Here is a 20,188-nt window from a genome sequence, read left to right on the forward strand (position 1 = left end):
GGAGTCTCCTAATTTTTAGGACAGCAGAGGGGGCAACATGTCCTTCCATTTTAGCAGCTTAGGGCAGAGGCAAAAAAGGATGTAAAAAATTTGACTGAGCATTGTCAGCAGAGCCAGTATCCTCAAACTATAATGAAAGTGAAATTAAATTGACAAAACATGCCTTTGTTGCTGGAGGTACTGCCAGTGCTTGTGCTCTCTGGAAGTGCTTGAGAATCCTGAGGAGCCAAGCGATGCTCATTCTTCCTAGTGGAAAACAATAGAAGTAATAGTTCAGGCAGATATCTTTCTGTACCAGCACTGAGCATGCAGCTGTGTAGAAAATCACTGTATTATTTTGGAGTTCTGTGGTAGGAACCACAGGCTTGAGTGTGTAGCTTGCTCCCAGCATAATAGTAAGGGAAAAATAGTGCCAAGATACTTATTCTCAAAGTAAATTCAAAATCACAAATGCTCAATCTTTTAAAGAGACATTTGTAATAAATTATCAGAGAGACAGAATCAAAGATGGATTGAAGAAAGCGTATGCTGTCTAAAATGTGTTGCTAATGTTAATCTCTTTAATTCCCCAGCTTTCTAAGGTTTTAAATGGGAGATGGCCATTTTGCAGCTGGAGCTCCTGTTTTTTCCAGTTCAGTAAAAGTAGCAGACTAGATTTCTCCTCAATCTTTTTCATAATTTAGCCTTGTAAGTGAAATAAGATTATCTTGTAGTTCCATTTAATTGGGTTTTTTCCTGCCCAGCCAGTACCAGGCACATTGTAGAGTAGGTGTGTGCGTGATTGTCTGTCAAAAGCTGGTAGTAAAAACCTCATGAAGTAATTTCCTTTCCTCTGTCATTGGAGGGAGACTTCAAAAGGTGTCTGTCTTGCCATGCCTCTCATCCTCTCTTTTACTACTTTCAACCTAAGTTGCTCTAAATTGGTGGGAAAGGTTGACTGTGGGTGATGGTCTGCGGTGGGGGGAAATAATGCTGGTAAGCTTTTGGATGAAACTTGCACTGAAGGAAGTTGAAAGAGCAATTTTTTATTTTTTTTTTTAAACCCAAAAGATGCGTATCTAATTTATGGAGGGGAGGCGGGGCAGAATCTAATTTGATGTGGGAGATTCATTTCATAGACTTGATTGGGAAGGTTTGGTGTTTGCGGAAACCTTATGGATATAATGATGGATATAATACTAAGTCTCCTCTGTGGTAGAATACCACCAATCCAGTCTGAAATTTTCTTTTTTTTTTAAGTTTGAAAACAAGTTTGTTTTCAGCTTGGAGGGGAATCCCCATGTTAATTTTAAACCTTTCCAGTTCTAACTCTGAAGTTGATTCTGTAGTTGCACTGCTAGAGCAATGTAAATAAACATAAGAGCAAAACATACATGATTAGCACAATCATGCTACCAAGCACCAAGAATTAACTCCCCTGACCAAAAAAAGGTGTTAAATCTATAAAGATAGCAACTGTAAATAATGTATATAAAATTAGGTCTAAAATGAAATTTTTAATGACATAGGTTACTTGCAGCTGAGGGGAACAGACTTTTCAAAGCTAACAGGTGCTTCAAAGTTGTTAAAATTAAGTGTGCTGGTCTTTGTTTCAAAGCATTTACTCAAAAAAGTGTTTCCCCCCCTTTTCACTTGAAGAAATTTTAACAGGTGTAATAAAAGTTTATGAATCAGAGATGGATATTCCTGTTTGTCTAGAAGACTCTTTTGATTACCTATTCCTTCGTGCAAAACCTGCGTGCTTTGCTCCTCTGCAGTTTCATCTGGGAAGCTGGTGTCCAATCCTTTTCCACAGAGCAGAAAGACAGGGCATGGGCGGCACTGCCTCAGTCACGAGCACAGGTTGGTGTCTTGCGAAAGGTGACGGGACAGCTCAGCTCTTGTGAAGGCAAGACCCTATTGCCACATAGAGAAGTACAAGAGTACTGCCACAAGAGATGTCAAGGAAAGAGATATCCCGGGCCGTTTGCCTCCTTCCAATCCAAACCATGGGGCTTATGGATCCTGACAATAAGTGAAGATGATTGAGGGATGAGTACAGTAAAAGGCATCTGAAAGCCAGGAGCTGTTTGCTATGTTGGACCCTAAGGATATTATCCAAGTATCTCATCCAGCTGCCTTTCCTGATGAGCGCAATTAAACCCCATGAAATAAACCATAATTGCAGGTTGGGCGTGCTTTAAGTGTTTTACAGTAGCATTATCTGCTCTGTAAGCGCTTCCAGCCAAAAAGGATCCACTCCACACCTGCAGCATTTGCAACACCAGCAGGATAAAAGGCAATCTCCCATTTCAGGAATGCACTCTGAAGAAGTGAGGAAGTTTGCTCAGGTTAGCCTGCCACCATCCTGGTTAAGAACGAGGAAACTATGCATCCAGGCTTCCTCAGTAGTACCTTTTCCTATACTTTTTGCATGCAGAAAACTGATTTTTAAAGCGTTCTATGCAACAGACAGCTGCTTCCTAGGCAGCAATGCTGGGCCACACGTTGAGCAAACCAGATGATAGAGTCTAAGCAATAAATGGTGGCACCTGATAGCAGAGAGTTATGTGCATCCATGCAAGTCTCTACAAGAATATTGCTTTCAAGACACTTCATCCAGTTTGGCAGATACCATAGATCCATGGGTATTGTGGTCTCACGGACAGAAACAAACACGAAAGGCCATGTGGTTGGTGGTTAGTTTTACTCAGGGCAAGTTAGAAAGCTCTTGCAGGAACAAAAGGCATGCAGAGTAAATGAATGCTGGCCTGGGAGGGAGCAGCACTGAATGCCTGGAACTGAGGGAAGCACGGCCATAGTGGGTGGCACAGACAGACAAATACCTCACTGGACACGGCACCAAAAAGCATTTACAGAGCCATTGGCTGTGTGAGGAGCAGCTTGCTGATTTGCATATGTGCAAATTCCCCTCCTGTGGGCACAGTCTTAGTGGACTCTTTCAGTAAAGCCAGTGTTTAAGCTGTGCTCCAACATAAGGCAATGGACATCTTCTGATGTCGTAAGTGTATTTACCTATATTGCTCTAAATGCTTCTTTCAGGTCACTCAAATTTAGTTTACTGTTTTCGTGGGTTTTGGTTGGTGGTGATGGTGGTCTTGATTTTCTTCCAGAATAGAAAACCCCTGCAGATTTTCAGAAAAAAATGTGGCAATGTCCTTGCTCACTGTGAGTGCAAACACACATCCTGCTTGTTTCGTGCCTGCTCAGGCAGGGCTTTAAACAATCATTTGCTTCTCTCTTAAGTTTCCTGCGCATGAGCCAAGGAAATAAAAGGGTGGGCAGGTCACCAGGAACCAGGATTGCTGCTGAAAGCCTGTTGATGTTAACACAAAGGTACAGGGAAAAGGTGTCTGCTTTCAGGTTGTTGGGAAGTTTAGAGTTGCCAGACATTACAAACTTTTCTACATCATTTGTTAATAATACATCTGCTGTATAGTGGGCATCTGGGAGGCCACTGAAGAAAGAGCAGGCTTTCCAGGATCCTGTCTGGTCAGTTGCCAAGCATGGCTAAGAAAGCCATCTCAAGAAAATAATCTGTCCCTCATGCTACCAGACCTGACTGATGGCTGAATGGCAACGCTTTCACCTCTCTTTAGTGTCAAAAGAGCTTTCTGCAGGTGAGCTGCAGCTTGTATTCCTAATCAAGTTCCAATTCTTCATACAGCTAATTCTTGTAAGTCTGATTAACTTTGGTGGGCTGACTCACATAAAGGTAAATGTGTGTAGAAGGACTTGCAGGATCAGATCTTGACTAGTCAGCATCTTATTCTGGTACCTAAAAGCCCCGTGATTTCTTAGCTGACTTTGTGCACTGATTGCATGTTCCTTAATAAATCCTGAGCTTCTCTTGCCATTTCTTCCATCTCCCTCCAAAACCATATTGCCTTCGTTTTGGATGTCTTCTTAACTGTTGTTTTATCCTGCTGAGCTCAGACAAACAAGCAAGGTGAAAAGCAGTGCTGTGATGCAAACTCGTGACACTGTAATAGATGTTTATCACCCATTCAGGTAGCATAATTGCTTTTAAGATGCCGCTCCCTTCAATTAGAACCATACAGGTCAGATGCAATGCTTTTGACATTTAATGTTAAGAACAAGGCTTCAAATGTGCATAATTTTGTTTTGCTTTTTTACAGAGTCCCAATTTTTCATTCTTCAAGGCACAGTTTTTGTTTCCCATGTCTCAATGCTAATACCCTTGCTTAAAGCAAACGCTTCCCAGGATTTTCCCTTGTGTTTTTTATATTTTTTGGTGCAATCTCAGCTGTGTTTGGTGTTAGCAAGCTTTCTGGTGAACCATGACTACTATTTTCCTACTAAACTTTTTTTAAAAGCCGGGAGCTATCATTCCCATAACAAAGTGCTGAATGTGGAGCTGGTGAGGAAAAAGCATCATCACTAAATCCCTTTCAAACAGGGTATCTCATAAAATTTTGCTGTACCTTTCTCCCATCAGGAATCAGTTATAAATTATGAAACTCTTACTGACTGTGTCCTCAGTATACTCTGTCTATTTAGCTGGAATGAAATTTAGTGAAATGCTCATTTGCATTTCTACATGCAAAATACCTTTAAATACCATAAAATCCGTGATATTTTCAATTCCTCCTTACAAAATCCCATTGATTTTATATGCATCTGTCCCACACTGATTTACTCTTTGGGCTTTAAAACTGATCTTGCTAGAACATCATTGTGCACCTAGACAGGGTTTCTGTGTTACTCAACATCTCCGTCTGATGCATTTTCAGTTGCAGAACCAATTGCATTAGACTCAATCACCAGCACAGTGACAGACTGAGTGAGCATCCAGGCTGGTTATGGCCGTTCTGATTTCCTGTATCACTTGTTCCATTTAAACCATGGAAATCGTTACATGGAAATGTCAGGTTACTTTCAGTTTTGAGAGACCTCTTGTTCTTTGTTCTCTTTCGGTGAAAGAATATAAAGGTGATGATGTTACTTGGTTGACAGATCCCTTGTCTGCATTTCTGCCATCAGAAGCCATCCCTCAGCTCATCGCAAGCACCTTACTTTTGGGAGTCTTTCATATGGATGGAGATGAGACGTGCTTGTGGTCCATCATTAAACCATGCTGTGAGTTACATACTCGCCCTGGTGAGGTACAGCCCTTAGTCCACGATTTCTCAGAGCATCATCAGTCTTATCTGAACTCATTTCACTTGCTGTCCTGCAATCTCTGTCCCTCTTAACCCCCGAGAACTCAACCATCCACAGCCATCCCGTTTCACACATCGGCAGGCGGGAGTGCACACAGGACAGATGAGAGGGCACGGCCTGGCTCCCGCAGTTTCCCGGGCGGGTGTGAGGCCAGCGAGCTCCTCGCTCCCGCAGGGACGGAGCGGGGTCCCGGCTGTCGGGGCCGAGCCCGGGGCGAGCGGCGGCCGCTGGGTGGCAACAGCCGCCCGCCGGAGAGGAGAGAGAGGAGGGAGAGGAAGAGGAGACAGGAAGAGAGGGAGAGAGGGGAGGATGCTGGCACTAGGTATGGTGCCGAGTGCCTCCCCGTGCCCCCTTAAAAAACAGACGCCAGAAGGGTTAAACACCCTCAACGCCTCCTCAGGCACCTGGAAAGGCGCTGTTTCGTACATGTCAGAAACCAGTTTCGCGGTGCGGCCTCGAAACAAAACCCTGGATCACCGAGGGCACAGGTGAGCTCCGTTTAGGGGAATCCTTCTCGTTTGGACGCAGAGACTTCCCCTTCTTCTGTTGGAGGGACAGCTGCTCACCCTTCCCACACCAGTGCCATTTCCTCAGAGGAGCAGCCGCCCTGTGACATACGCTGATCGGTCCGTTCCTGAAGGAGCCATCTCTAAAAACAGACTTGGAAGGCAGGCTGCATTCATTCCCAGTGCCCCCTGTTCAAGAGAACTCATGGTCACAGCTTTGTTTATGCATGTTATTCCTTTTAGTTTCGGGGTAGTTTACACATGAGATTATCATCCCAATCACCCTTATGTCGACAAAACCTGGAAGAATTTACCAAACCTCTCTTTTCCCCTCCTGTATTGAGCAGAGAAAGGCGCCGGGAACGTCCTTTGCCCCTTCGGCTTGGCACTTCCCCGGTATGGTGCCCCATTTCAGCGAGGGCACCAGCAGCACACATCCCTGGCCCCCAATGTCGCTGCTCGGGATGGCGAGGGGGCTGAGCCATCGCTATTTCCCAGCTCCATGGGTTTAATCAGCTTTAAAGGTTAACTCTGCTTCTTTGGTCAACTCCGGATTGACCTCATCTTCAAGCAGCTCCTCAGTGCCTCTCTTCAATGTAAAAAAAAATCTTCAGGCCGGGGCACAGGGACAAACCTGAGCTCCGTTTGTACAAAAAGTCCTAAAACCTAACTGCCTGCCTGTCCCATCTCCTGGACACCGATCGGGGGGGCGGCTTGCGCGGAGCAGGTGTGCGGGACCCCGCATGGCCGGGGCCGCCGCCGGGAGGGGGGTACCCGCACTGCCGGGCCGGCGGGATCGGCGGCGCACGGGCTCCGCGGCCGCGCAGGGGCTGCGGCCAGCGCACACCCTCGAACCAAAATGCACGGAGCCCCGAACGCCTGCAGCGGGCCGCTTTGCTTTTAAAAAAGGTGTATTCTGACTTGGGTTTTTTTTTTTTTTCCTTTTTTTTTCTTTTTTTTTATCTCCATCCCCGTTTCATTTATTTAAAAATAATAAAAAAATTATTTAAATGAATCCGCGCGGAGCGGGACGCGCTCCGCCGCGGAGGGCCGGCAGCCCCCGGCCCCGCCGCCGCTTCTTCCGCACGGGCGGCGGTGGCGGCGCGGGCCGGCAGCACGGCCCGCGGCCCCGGAGCCTGCCGCCCCTCCGCGCCCGCGCCTCCGCCGCGCTCCGCGCCTCCTCCGCCGCCCCGCCGCCGGCCCCAGGCCCGCGCCGCGATGGAGGGCGGGCCCGGACCGCGGGGGGCTGCTCGCCTCCCCCCGCCGCTGCCTATTTTTCTTTTTTTTTTTTTTTTTTTAAGCACCCCCCCCTCCCCATTTCCCCCTTTTCTTGAATGAAGCGTGAGGCGGAGCTCTAGGAAACCACCGCGCCCGGCTACGCCGCGCGGGGCCGGAGCCTCCCCCTCGGGCTCCGCTCCTCCCCGCCTCTCCCCGCCCCCGCCGCTCCGCTCCGCTCCCCCCGCCGCTGCCGCCGCCGCCGCCGGGAGAGCTCCCCGCCCGCGCCCGCCGCCGCTCGGAGCCGCCGCTGCCGCCGCCGCCGTCCGGAGCCGCCGCTGCCGCCGCCGCCGCCGGCAGCAGCAGCGCGGAGCGCCCGGAGGAGCCGCCCCCAGCCGGCGGGGTGCGCGGGGCTGCGCGGGCGGGCGGGCGGGCGGGCAGCGGCGCCGCGGCCGCGGTCCCCATCGGCACCAGTCACACCGCACACACGCCCCGTCCGCGCCCCTCTTCGGCAGCGCCAGGGGCTCTTCCTCCGCCGATACAAAGCTGCTCGGGAAATGGCAGCAGTCAAAAGCAATTTTCCTTCTTTATTTTTATTTTCGTTTTTTAATTAATTTTTTTGCGCTCTTTCTTGTGAAAAAGAATTAATTTCCTAAATACATACATTTTTTAAAATTTTTTTAAAATTTTTTGGGTGTGTGCGTGCGTGTGTGTGGAAGCACCGGGTTCCTGCGATCGGTGTCTGAATGAAACTACGTAAATGCATATGTCTGTACGTTGCACTGGAGGGAAAAACAGAGCACTTCTGCGAGAGCTTGGATTCAAATGTGGTTCATCTGGTCTCCAGGATTTTCCGTCTCTTTGGGGTTGTTCGCCTTCTCGGTCTGCGAGGCGGGATTTTCTGAGCTTTGACACATCTTTGGAGATGTCTGTTAAACAGGAGTCTGGGAAAAAACATTTGAAATCGTAGAATTTTATTTTTTTTTTGCCCCTTTCCCATCCCCTTGTTGACTTGAAGCATCAAAGCAACCAGAACTTCACGCTTCTGAAGACTTGTGATGTTTGGATTTTATTGTTGCTATTTTTCTTTTAGAGGAAACTTGACAGAGGAACATATTTATAGTCCAAGTAAGTACTTTACAGAGGAAATTTAGTTTGTGTAACAAAAAAACCCAAAACCTAATGTTGAGGTTTCTAGCATAAAGTGCATTGGATTAACATCCATCCAAGGCTGCTTTAGCAAATTGTGTTGAATTGCAGTTTTTGCAGTGTGTGTTCGTCCGCTCCTTCGTGTCCGTGGTAGTCCAGCACCTAGGGGAGAATGCACCTGATTTTGAGTCGGTATAATATTTTTTAAGATGTATTTCAACACCGAGGAGGAAATGGTCCTAAAGTAAATTTATAATAAGTAATAAATGTGCACCTGGAAGTAAAGTATTTACAGCATTTTAATCCCTATTTATGCCGTGCATCTCAAACCAAGGAGGAAACACTGAGAAGACAAAAGTACCTCCGAGACCCCGAGAACTCCCCCACACCAGCATGAATGAAACCGTGTCCAATACAATAACTGGATTATAATTTTTGGTGTTATTAATTTTATTATTATTGGCTGCTTTACTTTTTTGGGTTCATCCTGCTCCTCTTCTTCCTCTCTCCCTTCCTCTTGCTGCTTCCTCGTGGGAATTATGGCTCATCCGGGGAGAAGAGGCTACGATAACCGGGAGATAGTGCTGAAGTACATCCACTATAAACTCTCTCAGAGGGGATACGACTGGCCTGCCAGCGAGGACAGGGCATCCCTGCCTCCAGGTCTCTCTGCTCCTGCTGCTGCTGCGGTTGCTGCTGCTGCTGGGACTTCCTCTGATCACACTGGGCTGGTGTCTCCGCACCCCGAGCCCCCCGGCTCGGCTGCTGCTAGCCACGCGCCCCCGGCCGAGGGGCTGCGCCCCGCACCCCAGGTCGTGCACCTCGTCCTGCGCCAGGCGGGGGATGAGTTCTCCCGACGCTACCAGAGGGACTTTGCCCAAATGTCTGGCCAGCTGCACCTGACGCCCTTCACGGCCAGGAGCCGCTTCGTGGCGGTGGTGGAGGAGCTCTTCCGAGATGGGGTTAACTGGGGCAGAATTGTGGCCTTCTTCGAGTTTGGCGGTGTGATGTGTGTGGAGAGCGTCAACCGGGAGATGTCTCACCTCGTGGACAGCATCGCCGCCTGGATGACTGAGTACCTGAACCGGCAGCTGCACAACTGGATCCAGGACAACGGAGGCTGGGTAAGTCCCCCGACTGCTCGGTTCCTCTCCCGGCTCCGGCCCGTGGCTGGTGGGACCCCGGGTTGGACAGTGACCGGGAGATTGCACTCGTGGGAGTAAAAGGTTTGCCCAGGGGGTGTCTGCAGTGGGATGTGCCAAAGCAGTGCAGGCCTTTTGCCAATTGTCACGTTTCACCTTGATGTGGGGTAGGGTGGAGTGGTTTGAGGTGAGGGGAACAGCTACAGCTTGTGAGCAAAAGGGGTGAGTAAAAGGGGTGAGCAGAAGGGGTGAGCAAGGCTCTGTCTTCATCAGCGGTGTCCACTTTCCCGTGGTCTCCACTTCTCCTGTCTGCCCTCACCTGTTGGCAGAACGGAGGCAGGTTCCCAGCCAAGGAGGGTCGTACAATGGAGTGGGAGGGGCAGCAGAGATGCCCATCCAGCTGCCAGGCAGAAGAGGCACACGCATTGTGGCTGGTCCCAGGCAGTGTCGGGACAGCAGGTGCCACCTGTGTGTGTGTGTGTGTGCATGCAGTATCCCTACCTGTGAGGGGTGATGTACCAGACTGGTGTGCCACAAACATGCGATCCTGGTGTTACCAGCAAGCAGGTGGCCATCAGTGACAGTGTCTGCAGCTGTAGTTGTCACTGGAGTGGGGTTTTATGGGAGAAGATATGTCTAGAGTGAAAAATCTTTGTCTTGAGATGAAACAAAGGTGCTGGGAGCCGTGTCTGTGGGATTGTTCTGGAAAATGAGTATTTGTTGTGATCTGATGGGTGGCTGTGTTTCTGGGGTAGAGATCACCTCTGTCTGGGGCAGGCTTCAGCATCAACTAGAAAGGGAAGCTTTCCACTTGTGGAAAATGGACAGCTTTTTCACTTGTAGTCAGTTAAAAGCTTTTCCTTTTTCTCTCTCCCTCTCCTTCCAGAACAAGTAACTGCATTGAATTAGAAGGGTATTTCTTTCCTTTTTTCCTTTATTAGTTGATGTACTGGAACAAAATGTGGTCCCAGCTGCTCTCCCACAAACCAAACCTGTTGTGTGTGTAGAGCTTATGATATTACTGCTTTGGAGGGAGAAATGGCAAAAGTTATACTGAAAAAGAAATCTATGTTGAGAGCTGGCATAACTGACCTAGAAATGGAGGTCAGCTAGATAGGAGGACCCTGGCAATTTCAGGTTCGGTCTCCTGTGAAATACAGAAAGCTGACTCAATTACACAGCACACCTTTAAGAGGTATAGGTAGAAAAATGTAAATTTTTCTGTATGTTTCCCAGTCAGCATGTTTTTCAACATGTTTGGTGTTTGTTAGCACTGAGTCTCTTGGTAAATCAGTGTTAGGCTAAATAATGTGCTGCCTGCCTCACCATCTCTGTTAAAAAACAAAGGTGTTGCCTTCCCTGCTGCTGACCCCACCTGACTAAAGGGGATTCGTGTCCAGGGATGCAGAGGACATCTGCTGCTGCTGTAACAGAGGGAGCAAGGCTTTGGGGCCCTTTTCTCAGCAGGAATCCACATTGCGCACCTCCCAGAGGAGTGCTGCTGATCCCTGGCTACAAGTCACACTGGAGGCAGGATTGTTCTCCTGCTCTCCTCTGCTTCCATCAAGAATTAAAAAAAAATCAAGATTCATGGGGCCAGAAGGGGGAGCAACAAATGTGTGTGTGTGTGTGTCTGTGTGTGTGTGTGTGTGTGTCTGTGTATTATATACAAATACGCACACATATACAGACACACATTTATGTATATACACACATACCCACAGCATGACTCCAGCACTTGGTTGTTGGGACCACACTTGGGAGAGGGAGGTCTATGCCCTGGCCCCTTAGTTCATGGATCACTACAGAGGGTTTGTTAGTGTTATGGGGGTCTTTTTTCACGAAACAGATAACTGGAGGAAAAAAAAAACCTGAATGGTTCAGGCTTTTGGAGACCTTGGCTTGTTCAGAGACGAGCAGCTAAAGGGTTAGGGATTTTGCGATTGCACTTCTGGGCTGGGATGCCTAACTTGTGCGTAAGTCCCTCCTCAGGCTGGAAGCCCGTCTGCGGAGCTGGGGCCCTCGGTTCGCTCCAGAGCCAGTGAAGTCATTCTGTTGACTCCAGTGAGCTTTGGATCAAATCGTAAGCATGCTGGAGATGTATTGTCCTGTGGGTGTGCTGGAGATGTATTGTCCTGTGGGTGTATTGTGTAAAGAGAAACATAAATAATGAATAAAACCGAGAATGTGAAAAGACAGGTGTTACCAGGCGTGATTGGCCAGAGGAGGTGAGTGCGAGAGCTGTTGCTCGACAGTTAAAAGTAAAAGAAACTCAGACTGTAAGAAAAGACTGCCTTTAAAAGGAAAGGATACTTCTTATCAATAGCCATTTAATTGTTTATTGAGGTTTCCTATCAACAAAAGCTTCAGAATTTGGATGCACATGATACCATTTACTGTCACTTGTTATTTGTAATGTACAAATGTACACATGGAAGATGTGCAGAATACTACCTGAAGGTGGCTTTTGCTTGTCTCTTTGGTATATGGCTGGTACCTTTGAGCCCTAGCATTATTAAACACAGGCAAAACCTTACAGCTGGTTACAAAGAACAAAAGACTAACATGAAGTTGCAAACACAGCTTTTGGGATCCTCTCTCCAGGCAGAAGAAATCAAGGAGGGCCTGGAGGAGTGGATTTTTCTTTTCTTCCTTTTTTCTTTTTCTAGATTTCAGGATCTGTCAGTGTAAAAGGATGCGCTAATATATGCGCTCGGTCTTCAACTTGGCTCTTGCACCATATGCCGTGTATGAACCTTATTCATAAATAGCTCTTCCAGAGTAGCTTTGTGTGTGGTCATGCTTGGTAGGACTTCAGCACAGCCTCTTGCAAGATCTCCCTGTCATGCAGGGTGCTACAACAGGCAGGAGCCCTGGCTGCTGTAGCCTTCTCCTCCTTTATATTTTGCCTCCTTGGTATTTTGTGGAGTGGTAAGTTTATTAGAGGCTACACAGTACCAGAGAAGTTAGTCATGAGAGCAGATTTTACGCAGTGGGTAATTTGGGCAACATGGGCCTTGTGTCTCATGAAGGGGCCTGTGCCTTACACTCAGGTCTGAAATTTGGTTGACGTGTTTTTCTTATTTGTCTGTTTGGTCTGAATCCATTCTGTAAGTTGGCAGTGTGTTTTCAGGATGTGAATTCTTTATATTGCAAGGGAAACAAAGAAGGAAAGCATATCGAAGGGCAGGGTGGGAGGAGGATATAGCTGGTGGAGTATAAATTTTAGGCACTAGACATCACTGATAATGGTGTCTGGGGTTGTTAATGCCCTTACAATACACGGCCTCATGGGTTTGTTCAAAACTTAGAAAAAGCAACAGATGGGGACTGCACGTAATCTGCATTATTAGCTTGTGGTTCTGGTGGCAAATAAATGCCGCTTTCAAAGATTTTCACTTTGGCCAGGATACCGCAATATTGTACTTTGGCCTGATAACATCTTAATTGTATTTAAAAAGAAAAAAGAGGAGAACTAGCTCATCTCTGCAATTTTGTGGTACTTGGTATAATATGTGCTCTCTGATTAAAAACTTAATGGCTTCATTTTAATTTCCAGAGCTGCAGAAGGACTGGCTTGGCAGTGGCCTGTCACACTTGGCAACTTTTTTTGACATTGACATGGGGAACACTGAAGGGATGCAGTTGGTGTGGGAGAAGCAACTGCAAGTTTGTCTTGCAGTGATGGGTTCCCTCTTTGGGCACAAAACCTAACAGACGTGGGAGCCATGCTTAGCTCTGGACACTTCTAGTCCAACATATGGCTTTCTCCCCAGTCTGTTCAAGAAAAAAACAAGAGCATGAGCACTACAGAAGGAGACACAGGCACCATCATATTTACACAGAAATGTATATTTTTGATGTAAAGTATGAAAAGAAGCCCGGGTGAGAGAACCAGAGAAAAAATTCAGCCAAGAAAACTTAATTTTAAATTACTGTATTTGCATTTGAACCGGGAATGCAATGGCCATGTGTTTTCATGTCATTCTGTTCCTTTATTGTGGTTCTTTATATTCTGCTCGAGAGTTAGGACCACATACAGGGAAGGATTTAGATGTCTGAAGTGGACCTTAGGTAGAGCATAAGCACTTATATACTTATATCCTCCTAGTGCCTGCCTAGCCAGAGTGGTGGTGGAAGTCCCTGGCTTCTCACTGTTCCTCACCCGAGCTAGTCAGGAGCTGCTTCTGCCATGAGAGAAGGGAGGCACTTTGGGGCTGTGTGGGGCACCATTCCCAAGAACCTCCATGTCCCAAAGCTGGCAGGCACCCTCTGGCCCAGCTGCTGTCACTTAGGTGCCATCCTCGCTTGCAAAAGCATCTGAGGAGAAGTCCGCACTTTTCCTGGAGGCTCCTTTGTTTAGGTCTGTCCTGAGCTTTGGCAATGGGACTTTCTCCATCCTAGCAGTGGGGCGTCACATCTCCAACATTTCTGGAGGTTTCACCTTCCAGATGGCTGCTGATTTTGCTGAGGTGTCTTCCCCTCTGGCAGCAGGGCTCCTTCTGATTCTACGAGGTGAGATTTCATTTGGTGGAGGAGGCAGAGCTAGGGTGTCTAATTCCTGCAGTCTGATGTGTTTTCTCAGGTGGCTGTCCACAGCCAAATGAATAAATGCTTCTTAGATGAACAACAAGACCCCAGCTTTCTCTTCTCCTGAGCTGACTGTCCTAATCACTGAGCTACCTCTTTTATTTTGTACCTATTAAATCATTAATTTAATTCTTTGGTTGGTGGCACAACTTGGAAAGGAAGCTGGGAGGATCTCTGTGTCCTGCAGTGGTTGATGGCTGTGTCATGAAGGTGAGGGATGGCAGAGGAATCTGCGTCCAGGACAGAGCTAGAGATCATGGATCGATGTGGCATAGGGCCCTTCCAGAGCTTTTGCGTGGGGCACTCACCAAAATCCCATCCCTTTTGGGCTCTGGATTTGGGCTGCTCTGCCAGGCACCCACCTGCAAAACACGCTGCTTCGTGTGCAAGTCCCAAGCAAAAGCCTCTTGTTCTTTCAGCGCAGGACTTCACCTTGCTTGCAGAGGGGTGCCACGTGCTTTGCCAAGGAGAGCATGGAGCAGAGGAGCTTTGACTTTCTTTAGCGGCGACGCGCGGCCTTGTAACGACTCAATCCCCAGTGGGGCTAACCCCAAGTCACTGTTTGACTGGCAAAAGGAAACTATCTGAAATCCACTCAGTTAACTAAGTGAATTGGCAGTTTCAAGTGTTGCACCTTCTAGGTCCTTTGCCAGTTTTTGTGGCTTTGTGGGTTTATAATCAAATTCTCAAAATATTATCAAAATATTTTTCTTTTTGCTGTTGCTAAAGAGAAAGAAGTGCATTCTGTGGAGGATCTGTGCTGAAGCAAGGAGAAGAGCTAGGACAGAAAGAGAAAATTATTGTGGTTCTCTAGTCCCTTTCATTTATAATAGCTTTCTCTGTAACTTGCAAAAACAGTGGGCTGCATATTTTCTCAGAAGTCTGGGTTTTTTCTAAAAAAACAAAAAAAAATATATTGACTGTGACCTTTAAAATTTCAGAACCAGGGGTCTCACTTGTGGAGATGATGTCATTTGCCTTGATCTTGCAAAGAACTGTAAAGTTCAAACAGCAATCCTATTAAAAAGTTTTACTTTACTTTCAATATTGAGAAATAAGTTTGTTCTGTGCGTGCACTAACACAGGCATCTCCCGAGCTGCTGTATTAGCTCTGCTGGACAGTAAGGAGCTTAGTTTTTTTGAGTATGTAGCTTGAAATTCAGAGCTGGTAATCCATGAAGAAAATCCAGTTGAATTTTTCTGCCGAGGCACAAGCGTTCCTCCGACGGCAAAGCACAGCTCTAGCAGGAGAATCACAAGACCTATGCAGTGATGTGTGAAATTGCATGTGGAGCAGAAGCATTTTCCCAGCGGCCAGATCCCAGGGCCCGGGCTTCCTGAGGCAGCATGGGAACTTTGTAGTGCATCGCCAGCGAACATTAAGCCCTCGTGCTCAATACAGGTGTCCTTGATGAGAGAGAGGGTCATCTCTCAGCAGGTTGGACCTGGCATGGTGGAGGGAGGTGGATGCAGAAACGGGAGTGGCACTCAGGTGTCGCTCTGAAACCTCTGCTGTGGTTTTGGTCTCGTGTGGTGGTTTGTGCCTGGTGCACAGAAAGCCAGCCTTGTGCTCTGCCATCGCCACCAAGGGGTGCTGGGCTGGGCCTTGGGGCAAGGGTGGCTGAAGTGGTGGCTCTCTGCTTGCTGGCGCCAGATGCCGGCAATCGTGCTGTGTCTTTGTCTCCCATCTTGCTCTGCAGCCCCCTTGCTGAGCCAGCCCAAAGCCTTTTATCATCACGGTCCTGCCCCGGGGCTCTGGTAAGGCAGTGGCCACTGGCTTCTGACCTGATGTCTGGGTAGCCCCAAACTAGGTCAGCAGCCTGGGAAGTCATGGAGCTAAAAAACAGTGTGAAAGACTTGATTGAATAATGACTATCCTGTTAGCAAAGAGGATTTTTACTTCTTGCCTGATTCATTTCCATCCCTTTTGGTGATCAGGGTGAGACGTTCCGGTTCCTTGCCTGTTTTTGCTTTCTGCTTCAAGGTGGAGCAGGAGTCCTCAGCTTCCTGACTGCCCCCTTCCACCCCTGCTGGTGGCACTGGGCACTGGGTGCTGGTCAGGGTGCTGGGCGCTGCCAACCGGCCCTCAGGAACTATGTGTGCCAGGTCTGGCCTTGCCCTGCCTGCCTCCATCCCTGTTTTATTTTCCTTCACACCCTTGGGAGGGTGGAGCCCAGCCCTGTTTGGTTTGTTGATTTTTTAAGCATAATTTATTTATGAGCACCTCGTGGCTGCCCTCCTGCTGATTTAGTAATAATAATAACAACATTTGTTACTCAGTGGCAGCAAAATACTGATTATTTCTAAGGGCAGTACCGGCCTGTTTTATTTTCCATTTCATATATAATAATAGGATGGATGAAGGTGTGCAATGCCATAAATCTTCTCTTCCCCAGCAGGATAACATCCAGGCCTTGGCAAACATGAATGCTGATGACAGATTTGAGGGATTTTTATTTTACTCTGGCTTTCAGTCTCATTAACAATCTGATGGCTTTTTTTTTTCGCCTTTTTTTTTTCCTTTTGGCTCCCAAAAGACTATGAAACCAGATAACTTTTCCAAATGCATCTGAAAGTCTGGAATTTATTTTCTGTTATTTTATCTTAATGTTAGTTTGCTGTCATAATTATTGTATATTGATAGACTTTGCAAAATTCCCCCTTGCTGGAAAGTTCCTTGCCAGTTTCTGGATTTTACAGTTAATGAGTAAGAAAACAAATCTGATGTTAGAAAGTGTTGCCATTGACTTCAATAGGAACAGGAAGAGGCACTTAATTGGACAATTGTAGTTGTGTTTACTTTGTATATGCGGCAAGAAAAATAAGATCAAATGAAAAAGCCACAGGTTTTCAGCTAATAGAGAAAACCAGCCTTTTCTGCAACACATGATTAACCTTTGGAAGTTGTTTTCATGGGAAAGCTGTGAGTGAAAGTACTGAGTTGCATTCAGGAAAGGTTTAGATACATATTTACAAGAGTAGGGAAAACATCTGTGCTGCTGTTTGAGTCAAATTCCTTGAAATGGCAGTCATACACCTTGGGGTAAATTTAACATTAGCTGCTGAAATCAGATCACCAGGTGCTGGGGGTAGAGCTTTCTCCAGGTAATGCTATTTCAAAATTATCAATTCCATTACTTGTCCCCCAGAGCACCTGGTGTTGGTCAGTGACCAGGGATACTGGGACGGATGCGTTGCTGGTCTCATCCATCCAGGGAATACTTACTCCTGCATGTGTTTTGTTAAGATAATTGTAACTGCACTTGGTGTGTTCCTAAGAGCACCCACATCACAGAATTTACTCCTGTGCTGACTGGAGTTCTGTTGTGCATTGCCATTTCTCATTTAAAGTTGCAAGCTGATCCTGCTTGTATTTGTCATCAAAGTTCTGCGAAAAGAACCAGGTGCTGGGTTAGTGGTTTGACTCATGATCTTAGAGGTCCTTTCCAACCTAAATGATTCTGTGATTCCATGATTTTGAGTTAGTTGAAAGAAATAGTCTGCATCCTTCAGTGTATACATAATTTTATTGCTATTTTATTTAGGAAGCATAAAAAGAATGATTCCGCTTTGCAGATTGAAAAGGCAGCTCAGTGGGTTTCAGGACACTCCAGTGACTAATTTAAGAATGTGGGCCAGGTACAATGAAAAAGGAAAGGACTCATTTTACCCCGCATAGTGACTGAAAGAGGCCATCACACAGTTGTTTGAGAAAGTAACTAAGAGTCAAAACTTAACTTCCTCTTCTTGCTCTAGTACTGAGTACACGATAGGAAATGGGGCAAATCACTAATATTGCTCTTTTTCAGTTAACCCATATATGAAATAGGTATTCTTGCTATACAGCACACAAGGTATGGGAAATTTGTTGTTGCCCATCGTGCTATCATGAATTGAGCTGATGGTCTATAATTTGAAAAAAAAGGAGTGATAGAAGGTACAATTTTGCACAAAATGTCCTTTTTAGTAATTTGGAGCTTAGAATAAAGCTCAAATCTGTAGCATTACATTTTGTCATTGCTGGAACTTGCTAGCCTGAGAAAGAGCAAAGTGAGTCAGATTGTGAAAGTATCTTGGGTGAGATTTGAGTGGAGAGAAGATAAAAGAAGGAAAATAAGTTCAATGGAAATTAGCTTAAACTTTTTCAGTTCCACTGTTTGGATATTTAGCAATCCTTGTGATGGAAGCAGATTAAAAAGATGGCTTTCAGGTGTTGATTTCTAGTTTTTATGTAGGGGAAGGATGAGCAGTGAGAAATGGCAAGTGAAAGTATTTGTGTTTTCCTTTAAGTATCAGCATAGTTCATTTGGTGTTTCAAGAAGGAATTTGTCTTTGCTTTGCTATTCCCACTGTATGAAAAAGCTGTCTGTGGCACTTCAGGAGTAGTATAGGTATATCATATGCACCTGTAGGAAGTATCTTCATGCACTCGTATTCTTGTGTTTCCATTCACAAGCTTCATTAAATGTTCAGATGCAAGCAGCAAAAGCAATTTGAAATTTTTTTTTTGAAAAGTGAATTGTAATCAAACCTTTTGGCTTAACCATGAGCTTGAAGTTACTCTTAACTATCTTGCTGAACTGAGGCTTAGGAGACAAAATTCTTATTACGTGCCTTGGAGAGACTTGCATGAGTCGCTAGAAAGATGGAATAAGACCAAAGACAGGAGTCCAGTGAAATCTATGGGACAGTCCTGTACTCTGTTTTTGTGATGGAATAACTATTGCAGGCTTGTCTCTAGCAGCATGAGCTCCTTTCTTAAAAATATTCTTCACATGTTCAGACTTGTTATAAGACGCAGTAGAGGATCCTATTTCTAATCTCTTATTTTTAATAGAGAAAAAAGAGTTAGCAATAAATTAAAGATAAATACTGTAGTAAATGAGTTGGCATTTCTATTAGCAGAATAAAGTGGTCAGTGCTGTAGATAGATAAAACCTGTTGAGGTTTCAGTCTCAAGAATGAACTCACAGCTTAGATAAAAAAAAACTGACTCTAAAAAATTGTAGTAATGACTCCCTCGCTCATAACTGAAGCAAATTCTACACTGTGCTCCAAGTGTCTGCAAATTTTTGCTCAAGTCAGACATATCCAAAGTCCCTCTCCTGAAGTGATCTGGCACATCACATTAAATCACACTCTCCAAATATCTAATCCTCTGTCTGCTGCTGGATGTGCAAGGTCCCAGATATAACTGAGAAGGAATCCTAATGCCTGTGTTATTTCCAGATTCCAGCTTGACCCATTCCTTTCTCTGTTTTCCAGATCTGCAGTAATTAGCAGCACTGCTGTGGAGCTTGGCTGAGGGAAAGGCTTTGCTCCTCACGGGGCTGGAGTGCCGCAGCAGGGCGCCCTGACAAGGGAGAAAATAAACCAATCTCTTGAAATGTCAGGTGGCAATCAAGGCTGCAAGTAAATGAGTCGGCCTGGAGTCTGTTCAGGCTTCTGCAGTAGCTCATGGCTGTCTGAAAAAAATCCCTGCAGTAGAAAATCCATGTATTTGGCTCTGGACTGAATGTGTGGAATCCTTGCCCATTTGGAGTCAATAGGTATTTTTTTTCAGTGTGGGTGCTAGAACCTGTGATGTCTAGCCTCACACAGCAGTGAGCGTGTGGACAGACCCAGAAAGGGATCAGTGAAGTGTTGTGCAGAGCCCTGGTTACAGTGCGTGGTTGGGCACAGCTGTGCGGTGGTGGAAAACTGGAGCAAGGCTGCCTCTGGCTTTTCCTTGCGAGTGCTTTTCAGCTCCCCAGGCATCCTCACTGAAAGGGGAGCCCGGGATGCCACACACATCCTTCTGAGTGTGCCTGTGTGGGACAGGGGTGGTAGTGTCCCACCAGGACCACAGCAGTTTTCTAGAAATTGGTCCTGCTCAGCTTGGCCAGTAAAGCTGTTCCTCAGCCCCAGGGGCAAGCTGGGGAGCCTTCCTGGTGCTCTAGGAGCATGAGAAGGGGGCCTTTCCACTCTGCTCTCAGTCTGGGTAGCGCAGGTGCTGGGGAAACCTGCCAAGGCATAACTTTGTACCTTTTTTCATACTTATTGAAGTGGATTCTTTCACAAGGGAATAGTGTATTTACTTTACAAGCGACTGGTTTTTTTTCCTGCCTTTAAAAAAAAAACAACTTTATTTTCCCCAACGCAATGAGAAGGATGCTTGTGACATGGTAGTACATCCTGCAGGCTGGGACTTCTGTGGGAGTTCAATGGACCGAAGGAAGAGGCAGCACTGGCCCTGTTAGGCTGTGTAAACTGGCCTAGGGTTTGTTTTAGAAAACTTGCTTGCTTTTTTTTTTTTTCCCCCATCTCTCTGCTTGCTTCTCTTCCCCCCTGCAGACACAATACATCATTCTTGCAAGCGCAACTGTTTAACTTTAATAACTGGCCTAGAGCAAAAACTGACAG

The 20,188-nt window shown here is 46.3% G+C and overlaps 1 protein-coding gene across 2 annotated transcripts in view; it reads left to right on the plus strand.

The window, feature by feature from the left end:
• The first annotated feature begins 7,242 nt into the window (after nucleotides 1–7,242).
• Nucleotides 7,243–20,188, plus strand: part of BCL2 (BCL2 apoptosis regulator) — a 96,790-nt gene continuing 83,844 nt past the window's right edge. Inside the window, exons 1-2 of one of the 2 annotated variants that reach the window (XM_038124904.1) lie at nucleotides 7,243–8,033; nucleotides 8,589–9,178. In XM_038124904.1, coding sequence (XP_037980832.1) covers nucleotides 7,964–8,033; nucleotides 8,589–9,178 — 660 coding nt within the window. In that variant the 5' untranslated portion in view covers nucleotides 7,243–7,963. Of the gene's footprint in view, nucleotides 9,179–20,188 lie in introns of both variants that reach the window. The other variant, XM_038124912.1, reaches the window with a different exon arrangement.

Source organism: Motacilla alba, chromosome 2, assembly GCF_015832195.1.
Source record: "Motacilla alba alba isolate MOTALB_02 chromosome 2, Motacilla_alba_V1.0_pri, whole genome shotgun sequence".
NCBI lineage: Eukaryota > Metazoa > Chordata > Aves > Passeriformes > Motacillidae > Motacilla > Motacilla alba.